This window comes from Quercus lobata, chromosome 10, assembly GCF_001633185.2.
Source record: "Quercus lobata isolate SW786 chromosome 10, ValleyOak3.0 Primary Assembly, whole genome shotgun sequence".
NCBI classification, from domain to species: Eukaryota; Viridiplantae; Streptophyta; class Magnoliopsida; order Fagales; family Fagaceae; genus Quercus; species Quercus lobata.
In genome coordinates, this window is record NC_044913.1 from 8,553,007 (window position 1) to 8,564,445 (window position 11,439).

At 34.0% G+C, this 11,439-nt stretch overlaps 1 protein-coding gene across 1 annotated transcript; it reads left to right on the plus strand.

The window, feature by feature from the left end:
* Positions 1-2,718: 2,718 nt before the first annotated feature.
* LOC115964296 (LRR receptor-like serine/threonine-protein kinase) lies at positions 2,719-5,417 on the plus strand. Its single transcript, XM_031083635.1, has 2 exons — positions 2,719-4,981; positions 5,353-5,417. Exons 1-2 carry the CDS (start codon positions 2,719-2,721, stop codon positions 5,415-5,417), a joined length of 2,328 nt encoding a protein of 775 aa, XP_030939495.1.
* Positions 5,418-11,439: the final 6,022 nt, after the last annotated feature.

Consider the following 11,439-nt stretch of genomic DNA (forward strand, 5'->3'; position numbering starts at 1 on the left):
GGAGTCTTTCTCTTGGAGGCGGGCTGGGAGGCTCTAGTTTTTGGCCTTTTTTCCCAGCCACTTTCTTGGTGCATCAACCTTCACATTATATAGCCCTTCTTGGTTGATCGTAGCCTTCCACTTGTTGATCAGGCAGGTGCCTACTTCAGTACCCGTCCCATCAGCTGTCCCTCCTTGCTTTTTGTTAGTTGCGATGATCGAAGTCACCCTGTCCAGGTGTCTTTTCTCATTAACATGGTTAGGACGTTGGCGGGTGCATTTAATGCGGAGGGGACGTATTTACCCTGAACCAGTTTCGCATCGTACCCCCACGTGGGTCCCATTCTACTCGCATCCTCTTCAGGGAGCTTTTTGGGGGCAGCCTTCAACGAGATGTTGCTCTTCTCTTTGAAGTCTTGGAGTGCCGAGGACAGGGTCATCCTCGGCTGTCCCCCCCGACACTTCAGCCTTTCCCCATTCGTCCTCGGCAAATACCATTCTCGGCACGGACCCCGGGCCTTAATAGAGCGTGGGTCGGATCATAAGTTCCCTGGTCCCACAGTAACATTTTTAAAAAATAAATAATAAAATATCATATCAGGACCTACCACGATTGAAAATAAAATTATTGTGAAAATGTTGTATCATTTTTTTTATATATCATTTTTTTTTTTTTAGTTTAGTCAAATTGGGTGAGCCAAAATTCATTGTTCCACTCATAGTATTCTTGGGCTGGTTTTTTGTTTTTTGTTTTTTTTTTGTTTTTTTTTTAAATTTTAATGCACAATTTTAAGTGGTGACCATAGTTTAAAATCAGTAACAATTTGCCATCTAAAATTTGTTGTGAAAATATTATAAACATAAATAATAAAATATCAGACTAGGACCTACTATAGTTGGAAATAAAAGGTATTATGAAAATGTTGTGACATTTTGTTGTGTTCCTAGACTACTTTTTTTGTTTAGTCAAAATTTGGTGAGCCAAAATTTACTGTTTAAAGCACAATTTTCTTTAGTTGGCATTTTGTTTTGTTTTTAAATTTTTTTTTAATGCATAATTTAAAGTGGTTGGCCCAGCTTAAAACCAAAAACAATTTGCATCCTAGGATTTGTTATGAAAATGTTGTGAATATAGCGTTATTTTAAAATAAAATAATAAAATATCATACCAGGGCCCTCCATAGCTAAAAATAAACGTAATATGAAAATTTTATGACATATTGTTATGTTCCTAGACTTCTTTTTGGGTAATGTCTTAATTTGTTGAGCCAAAATTCACTTTTTTAAGCACAATTTTCTGTAAACAAGCATATACGCATGCTATTACTGTTTTAGTTAAACCTTAATGAAATCTTATGACTCCTAGAAAATTTCATTGTGCAATTAATGTCTTAAATGTCCCAAAAATTTATTCATGTATTTTGAGTTTTATGTGGTGGTAATACTTGGAAAGTAAGAATAATGGTGATGTATGGTCTCTATTTGCTACCTAGAGAACACTAATTTACTAGATGTTTAAATCTTCTAGATTTATAAGTTTATCTAATGAAAACTTCAATGACATATCCTTTTTTTCCTTGCTTAAAAGGGTGTTCATTACAAATTAAATAAGTTAAACATCGTAATTACACTTGTAAAATAAGATGACAAAGAAGGAAATATGAATAACAAAATATTCATTGTAGATGGTTGTAGGTATTTAATTTGATGAAAAGTTTCAATTATAATATATATCATTCATTGTGAAATTTTAAATATTGTGACAATATCTTATCAAAACTTAATTGTTTATTATTGGAAGATGATGACATTCATTATCATTCTTAGTAGAATTTTTTCATGAGTAGATATCACTTTTAGTAAAATAGGATCTAAGAAATTATTATATTAAACAGATATTCATATAGTAAATAGCTATACTAAGTTTAATTACATGATTTCATACTTCTTCCAAAAAATATATTCACTTATTTTTCTTGCTTAAGGTGCAGCACGTGGCTTGCAACCCAAACTAGTATTACCAAAAGTGCAAAAAAAATTAAAATTTTTATTATTTATTTAGATTATTTTAATAATCCATTATTCTTTTTAGGTTATGATAAAACTCAATCTTACATAATTTCATTTCTCTATGTAACATAAAGTAACTTTTCATTTTTACCGTGTATTTTATCGTTCATTTTCAATTATATTTTTTATTTATTTATTTTTTTTGCATACAATATTTTATTAATCTGCACATTATACAAAAATAATACTTATTTGTAATCATCGTGATGAAAAATAGTGTTCCATGGGACCGTGAAGCATCAATCTAGCAAGGAGAAATAATGTTAGATGATTAAATCAAAATGAAAACCCAATGGATTTATTTAAACTTGTTCGAAAAAGGTTCACGGTGAATATTTTATAGAGAATGGAGGGGATTTTTTTTTTGCTTTGTATTCTGTGCATCATTACATGCATGATAAAACATTTTTACGCGTAAAGGCAAAGTCTTGGTTTTTCGTTTTGGGGGGCCAAACCGCCATACCAAATCCCTGGATTAGAATTTAAATCGAAATAGAGAAATTTAAAATATTGTTACTACAAGCTTGTAGCCCACACTATATGATTTGGCTCCTCTCATTGTCTCTCCCTAGCCTCAACCCAACCAACATTTTTAGTTCAAACACAACCAACCCCTCTTCCCTTTGTATACTTTCCTCCCTCTCATTCCACTTTTGTAGCATAGCTGTAATGCCTCTAAATCCATGGAACACCCTCTTCTCCTTCTTAACAATCATCCTTCCCCTCTTGAACCCTTTTGTAGCTTTCGCAGTTAATCCACAAGGCGAAGCTCTTCTTTCATGGAAGCAAAGCCTGAATGGACCCACTGAGGCCTTGTCTAATTGCAACCCAACACATAGAACTCCATGTGGGTGGCTTGGAATCACTTGCAACATCAACGAGGAGGTCGTCGAATTGGAATTAAGGCACTTGAGTTTATATGGTACAGTTCCAACTAATCTCTCTTCCTTGGTTTCATTAACCAAGGTTGTACTTTCTAGTACAAACCTCACGGGTTCGGTCCCAAGAGAGATTGCTATACTACATGAACTGAATTACTTGGACTTGAGTGACAATGCGTTAACTGGTAACATCCCATCTGAGATTTGCAACTTGCTTAAGCTCCAAGAAATCCACCTCAACTCGAACCAGCTAGAGGGCTCGATTCCAGCTCAAATCGGCAACCTCACAAGCTTGAAATGGCTGACTCTTTATGACAACCAGCTCAATGGTGAGATACCCAGTTCAATAGGCAAATTGAAGAACCTCCAGTTGATAAGAGCAGGTGGGAACAAGAATCTCGGAGGCCTTATACCTCAAGAAATTGGGAATTGTACCGAGTTGACCATGTTAGGCCTAGCCGCAACAAGCGTTTCGGGTTTCCTTCCTCCGAGTCTTGGCCTCCTCAAGAAGCTTGAAACCATGAACATGTACACATCTCTCCTCTCCGGCCAAATTCCACCTGAACTTGTCAACTGTAGCGCCCTCCAAAACATTTATCTCCATCAAAACTCGCTTACTGGTTCAATACCGAAAAGTCTTGGAAGCCTAAAAAATCTCCGGAATCTTTTTCTCTGGGAGAACACCTTGGTGGGTACCATTCCATCAGAGCTTGGGAATTGCAAGAACTTAACAATTCTCGATGTTTCCAATAATTTGATCGAAGGAACTTTGCCACTTCAGGTACTTCCACAACACATTGTTTACTTTTCAATCTCAACGAACAATTTAAGTGGGGAGATCCCTTCCTATATTTGCAATCTCAGTTTCGTCAACTACCTTGATTTCTCTTATAACCATTTTAGTACGATTCCTCCATGTTTGGGAAACATGAGTGATCTCATGAAATTGAATCTGCGAAATAACAATTTTCATGGCACCATCCCAAAATTTGAAAAGTGCAATAACTTGAGGAGTCTTCAAATCACTGGCAATCAATTTGAAGGGCCATTACCACGTTCATTAGTCAATTGCAAAAAATTGGAAATTCTAGACATTGCGAACAACAAGGTTAACGACACATTCCCTCTTTGGTTGATAAATCTTTCAGAGTTGCGGGTTCTCTTATTGCGATCAAATGGCTTTCATGGTGCCATAGGCAATCACAAGACTAAATTCTCATTTCCTAATTTGAGAATCATAGACCTCTCTCACAATATGTTCCATGGTCATTTGCCATCAAACTTTTTCAAGTCTTTAACAGCCATGATGAATGGGAACGTACAGAAAGGTAAACTGCAATATACGGGTGATACTTATTATCAAGATTCTATTACGATTGATATTAAAGGGAATTATATTGATGTGGTGAAGATCCAGACTCTATTGACAACCATTGATTTTTCCAACAATAGTTTCAAAGGAGAAATTCCAAAGATAATTGGAAAGCTTGGATCACTCAAAGGGCTAAATTTTTCACACAATAATCTTATCGGTCATATACCTATATTATTCGAAAATTTAACTAATCTTGAATGGTTAGATCTCTCCTCAAACAAGTTCACAGGCAACATTCCTATACAATTGACAGATCTTACATCATTGGCAATTTTAAATCTCTCAAAAAACCATCTTATGGGACCGATACCTCAAGGTAAACAGTTCAATACGTTTACAAATGATTCCTACAATGGAAACTTGGGTTTATGTGGATTTCCGTTGACAAAATCTTGTGGCAATGATAAGGGACAACACCCACCACTATCATCAACCATCCAAGAAGATGATTTTGAGTTTGCAAATGGATTTAATTGGAAAGTTGTGTTGTTGGGGTATGGATGTGGATTCATGTTCGGATTAGGTATGGGATATCTTATGTTCTCAAGTGAAAAATCAAAATGGCTAGTGAATAGTATTTATGGAAAACGACACAACAAGGTGCGAAGATCCAAGAAGAATGCTCCTGGAAGAATTAATCGAAGCAAAATTTTGCTGATACGAATAATGATTTCAGGTACATATTTATATACTATTATATTAGAAAGTACATTTTTTTATAGTCATATTAGAAAAATACTTTATTTCATAATTTTGGTTCTTAAAAAAATGTCTTTTTAAATTGTAAAGATGATTGGTCATCTTAAATTTATTTTCTACCAATCAAAAATTCAAATACCTGTTTTTGTGTCAATGTTGAGGTTATTACTATTATGTGACTGCCAATCTCCTGGGACAAGAATTTATTTTATTTGTTATTATTATTATTTTAAGAGACTTGCCTAGCTAATTGAAGTACCAAATAGTCGGGGCATATTCTAAAACCACACTTTTTTATTATTACCATTGGTCCATTACATCCTTGTGACTATTTCCTACATTTTGCAGAACAAAGAAGATGTTGTTGGTTGGATCGCTTGAAGAGTGGAGTTCATCTTACTAGTGCTAAGTGAGATGTTTTGATGATGCATGTTTTATTTCATTTATGTTTCTCCTAGAGATTTTTTTTTTTCTACCAAATGTGTTGAAATAAACTTTATATTGATATTACTAAGCTGTGATGCATTTTGCTTCTTTTATTTTTTCTTTCTGTTTGGTTGGTAGATTATTTGTCGTTATTTTTAACTATTTTTTTTAACCCGGGTATGACATAAATTTGGAGGTCCCAAACTCAAAAAATCTATCACACTATTGATTTATGGGGATTTTGGGGGTATTTAATAAATAGAGAGGAATAATCTAGCCAAATATTGAGACACCACTTTCTTATATCAACCAACAATCAAATTGTTCTAGCTGAAATGTTGGAGCATTCTTTAGTTTTGTACTTTAATTCCTGCTTAAAATGATCATCTACTAAAGAATTAAAATGAATAATAATTTTATCTACATTAGCAAATTTTGCTAGAAATATTCAATGCAAACAAAAGTGGAATTTAAATTTAAGTCCATATGAAAGTTGTTGAGTTTTCTCTTCTTCAGTTCTTTGTACACCACCTAATTCTTCAAACTGAAGAATTTTTTATGATTAAATACATTTTCATATATATAAATCTTTGGGACCTAGTGTGAAGCTCATTTTCCAGGGGAGAAACAATTTAGGAAAAGCACCTAGTGTTTTAAGGATTGATACTTATATGGTTAACACACACATTTTTTAATCCATCATTCGTTGGGAAAGTAGAGCATATGTATTATAAAGGTCTGTGAAATGTGGACAAGTTGCTTTTTTCTTTGACCGAGGCAAATTATTATGTGGATTTTCAAGGGCAACTCATACAACCTAGCAAGGTTCAATTAGGCTTTTTTTCCTACTTTTTTTTGAGGGTTCTTTATTGATATTAAACTATGAAACTCATGCAACCTAGTAAGATTCAATTAGGTCTTTTTTTTTACCTACTTTATATAAGGAGTGTTCTTTATTGATATTAAAGTTAAACTATGAAAGAATTACAAAGTAAGCAACACACTTCCACAAAACATAACACATGCATAATTAATTTACCTTAAGATATGATGAAATTGCAAAGACCAATACTCTCCCATATTTCTTTAAGAAATCCACCTCTAAACTCATAAATGTCTTTTTCTTTTTAATTCAACATCTTCTTCTTCTTTTTTTTGTTTTTTTTGTTTTTTGGTATTAATTCATGATCAAACAGTTTAGAGATACACACTCTGTCACAACTTATACACATGTCAAGTTGTTATTAGATTAATTTGAGTGCATTAAGTGATGAACCTATGTGTAAGTGATGTAATGCAATTATTAATTGATAACAAACTAGTTGTGGTAAAGTGTGTGTCAAAATGCTTCCCCTAGAAAAACTTGAATTAACCAACCGTGAGGATGCCCAAGCTTTAGTCAACAAATGGCTTACGACAAAATTACAAAATTAGGGGGATTAGTACATAACAAAAGCCTCCCTACAATTAATTCTTGTTTTAGTTAGAATATCAGCATAGTAGTTTCTTTCCTGACGAGCATGTTGGGGATGGACTTCCTAAAAATATTGGATTAGTAGGTTGTAGTTAGAAATCAGGGCAATTAAAACACGTGTATTTTTTTTTTCGCTCATCTATAGCCTATAAAATGAGAAGCAATTCTCTTAGTTTTCTCTCTTGTATGTGGGAAAGCATTCCATACTCTTATGCAACAATTTAGAGGAAATTTAAATCAAACCTGTTCGAAGAAACTCTTGGACTTTCAGCAAAAGCTGCAAAACAAAAGCTGAGTGGCCCAAGTTGGGTAATGAGCTGCTTGGGCTAGGCTTAAAAGACCGATAAGCATTGTGAGCCAAAATTGAGATGAGCCCAACTGGTCTATAGCCATTTGCTAAGCTTTGATGCTTCTGGCCTGTTCTCTTAAATAGGCTTTCTGCCCATAGTACTATGCCTGTATCGGCTAGCTAGTTTATTAATGCAATTTTCCTTTTAACAAAAAATGAAATAGATGAGCCCAACTAATTCAATGATTTGGTGAGCCCATTACTAGGAACAAGCATTAAAGGGGTGGGCCTATTGGGTTGCTTGTTGAAGATAGTTTTACGGAACTTAATGGGTTTTTATTTTATTTTATATTTTTAATTTTTAATTTTTAATTTTAATTATTTTTATATTGGGTTAGACCTATTGGGTCCTAAATAATATTATCAACAATATTAGCAATTCAAAATAGTAATCACACACAAGAACACAAACATTTATATGGAAAACCCTTTCTCTTGAAGGGAAAAAGTCATGGGACAAACTCCGAATAATTTTACTATTATAAAATCAATTACAATAATTCTTGTATATGTCTTACGGCTATAGAAAAATCTCTCTTGTTTTTTCTTTACTCTCACACACACATTAATCATCTCTTTCAAAGGCAACAACACTTTGCTCTCTCTTCCTCGACTATCTTCTCGAAGGTGGCAACCCTTTACTCTTCCCTCCTTGGCTATTTTCTTGAAGGCAGCAATACCTTGCACTCTCCTTCCTCTTGCGTTCCTCCCAAGTGAAAATCTCTTTTCTCTCTCTTGGTTTCAAGCTCTATTTTCCCTCTCTCCATAGGAAGGACCCTTGGACCAAAGCCAAAGCTATCAAATTCTTTGTAGTATTGTCTATTTATAAGACTCTTTTGTTATTCCCTATTGGACTAGGAATACATTACCTCTTTAACAAGAAATTTATTTCCTCTTAGGCTAGGAATACATTACCTCTTTAATAAGGAATAGACTTCCTTGCACATCAAGAAATAGTCTTTCCTTCTATAACAAGGAAACCCAAATTAATTTTTCATTTTTCAACTAGGAAACCTAATTGATTTTCCAAGTCACAATTGGAATTTGAGGCAATTTCCCAACAATCTCCACCATGACTCGAATTCCAGCAATTGTCCTCAACTATTTTCTTTCCTTTTGGGATAGCTCCTACCTTAATCAAGTAGTCCTCTTTTCCTCTTGGAATAGCTCCACCTTAATCAAAGCAATCCATTCTCTTCCATCTTAATTCACACAAAGAGTCATCCACTAAATCAACCAAGCTCTAATACCACTTGTTGGTCTTTTCTTTCACAGCATTGTGCGTAACTGACTTGATAGAGTTAATCGAATAACTCCCAATACCTGTCTTTCAAGAATATTCCATTCTTCATCATTCATAGTTTCATGTTTCGTCCCCAAACGAGGCAGATGCAATTTCTTCTCATAGAGATAATCTTCAATATGCATCCTCCAATATCCAAAGTCTGTTTTATCAAACTTCTCAATTCCTAAAGCCTTGCATTCTTCTCCGGCCAGCGCTTTCACTCTAACCTTAACTCTAATACCACTTGTTGGGTCCCAAGTAATATTATCAACGATATTAACAATCCAAAATAGCAATCACACATAAGAACACAAATATTTTTGTGGAAAACCGTTTCTCTTGAAGGGAAAAAATCACGAGACAAACTCCTAATAATTTCACTATTATAAAATCAATTATAATAATTCTTGTGTATGTCTCATGACTAAAGAAAAATCTCTCTTATTTTTTCTTTGCTCTCTCACACACATTAATTATCTCTTTCAAAGGCAACAACAATTTACTCTCTCCTCATTGGCTATCTTCTCGAAGGCGGCAACCCTTTACTCTCCCCTCCTTGGCTATCTTCTTGAAGGCGGCAATATCTTACACTCTCATTCCTCTTGCGTTCCTCCCAAGCGAAAATCCTTTTTCTCTTTTTTTCTCTCTCTTGGATTCATGCTTTATTTTCCCTCTCCCCATAGGAGGACCCTTGGGCCAAAGCCAAAGCCAAAGCTAAAGCCATCAAATTCTTTGTAACATTATTTATTTATAAGACTCTTTAGCTATTCCCTCTTGGACTAGAAATACATTACCTCTTTAACAAGGAATCTATTTCCTCTTGGATTAGGAATACATTACCTCTTCAACAAGGGATAGACCTCCTTCCATACTAAGGAATAGTCTTTCCTTCTATAATAAGGAAACCCAAATTAATTTTTCCTTCTTCAATTAGGAAATCTAATTGACTTTCCAAGTCACAATTGAAATTTGAGGCAATTTCCCAACAAGACCAGTTAATTAATCCACACTTCTTGTACACACAGATTTAGTAGAGGAAACTGGATTCTACCAGTAAAAGAACAATCGAAAAACAAATAATCTCTTATTAATGAACCCACCATAACCCCACTTTACCAACATTTCTCTAGTTGTTAGCCTAATTTCATTCCAAGCTAAGGATCTGGTAATTAAATCTCCCAAATTTTGAGAGCAACCATTGTACAAAATCATCATTTGCTAAGTCAAGTTGTGATAAGTGATAACCTATCTGAAAATTCTTATTAAAAAAAAAAAAAACCTATCTAAAAATTCACCTCTATGTCAGATCGAGTTGGAGGGCAGAACTAGTAACTTTGTTTCAGAATACTAGAAATTTGGCATTCACATTACTTACAGCTTCAAGAATCATCTAGTGACCAAATCTACGCAATAATGTACCTTTAGGGTGCCAATTATCATGCCTAACGAATGTCTTAACACTCCAAGAGCTTCAACTAAGTCACTATTCTCCTTTTCTATTTTATAAAGATTTTTCCCGACCATAAGGTGTTTGAGATTTTATGACTGAATATTCAATCCGGTAGTATTTATTTTATTTTTTTATAATTTTGAAGCAGTGTTGGATTAATAATTGCATGTAGATCTAAGTAAAAGTCTTCATTCAATCCATCAATTCGACTTTTTTTTAGGTTGGGGGAACTTGGGTTGGATCAAATTTAGGTTGGCAAACTTTTCAGTATGATCAACCCGAACTGACCCACATTATGTATAATATATCTATTTTATTTGTTAGTTTTATTTATTTTAATTAGTTTTAAAGGCGATTGAATACCATGCACAATTGTGTAAATTAAAATAAATAAATGAGTTTAAATAGTTGAATAATACTTTTTTTTCTTAAGCAACAAAAATGGCTCCTACATGATGATGTAACTCAATATGAGTTGGGTTGGTTTTCAAAGCTAATATGGTTTGGGTTGGATTGGAGATTTTCCAATCCACGAGTTGTGCTATGATCTGCACTCTTCATAGTCTAGGTTGAATTAGAGATTATTACAAGAACAAGAGAGAAAGCTCAATTTAATTAGCTTACTACATAGTGAAGGAGTTGAGGGGGTACTTAAATCCGGGCTCTCTACTTAAATCCAGGCTCTCCTTAGTCAAAGTATCGATTAATGTAGCTGAAATACAAGACTCTTGGCGAGTTACTATTGCTTAATTAGTGTTTAAATTATAACAAAAATTCTAGGGTTAGCTTAAAATACAAGTTACAAGCCTAAAACAGAAAGGAACAATACACATGTGCTAAAAAAAATCATTACAGAGCTACTTTAATGGTTAGCAAGCAGCAAAAAGTGTTTTCAGTTCAAAATTTTTATTTATGAGCATCTCGGTTAATGTTGTGAAGTAAATGATTAAAAAGTTAGTCACCTCTCATTCATGGCTAACATCACATTGTTAATTATAAGAGTTTGCATCTCTCTTCAAATGTTCTTGAGAAGTTTCTCAAAGAGCCTACTCTCAAGGTGGCATTATTGCCCAAATGATTTTAAATCTTGCACGTTTAGTCTTATAGAAGAAAAGCAAGAATTAACAATATTATGTGTGTCTTAGAGTTTAGCCACATTAAAATTTGTAAATCACATACTTTGGAGCAGAAAGAAGAAAAGCTAGTTAGGCCATTACACTTGAAAGAAGGGAAGAGTACCACCCACAAAGGAAAAGCACAAATAGAAAACACAAAAGAGATGGCCAACCAAGAAGGAAAGAATAGCTTTCACAAAGTGATTATATGTGTGAGATTAAATATTATATGAAATACACTAAACAAATAGATGATGGACTTCAATTGTATAATTGGCTTATGTAAGAGTTGTGACTTGTGAGGTTACCCACACGTGTTGTAGAGCCAAATGGGCC

What these genes read in the sequence shown, in the direction of transcription:
- LOC115964296 (XM_031083635.1), top strand. Translation starts at nt 2,719, where the DNA reads ATGCCTCTAAATCCATGGAACACCCTCTTCTCCTTCTTAACAATCATC. An exon ending in GATACGAATAATGATTTCAG is followed by an intron (nt 4,982 to 5,352) that starts GTACATATTTAT and finishes TACATTTTGCAG; the next exon opens with AACAAAGAAGATGTTGTTGG.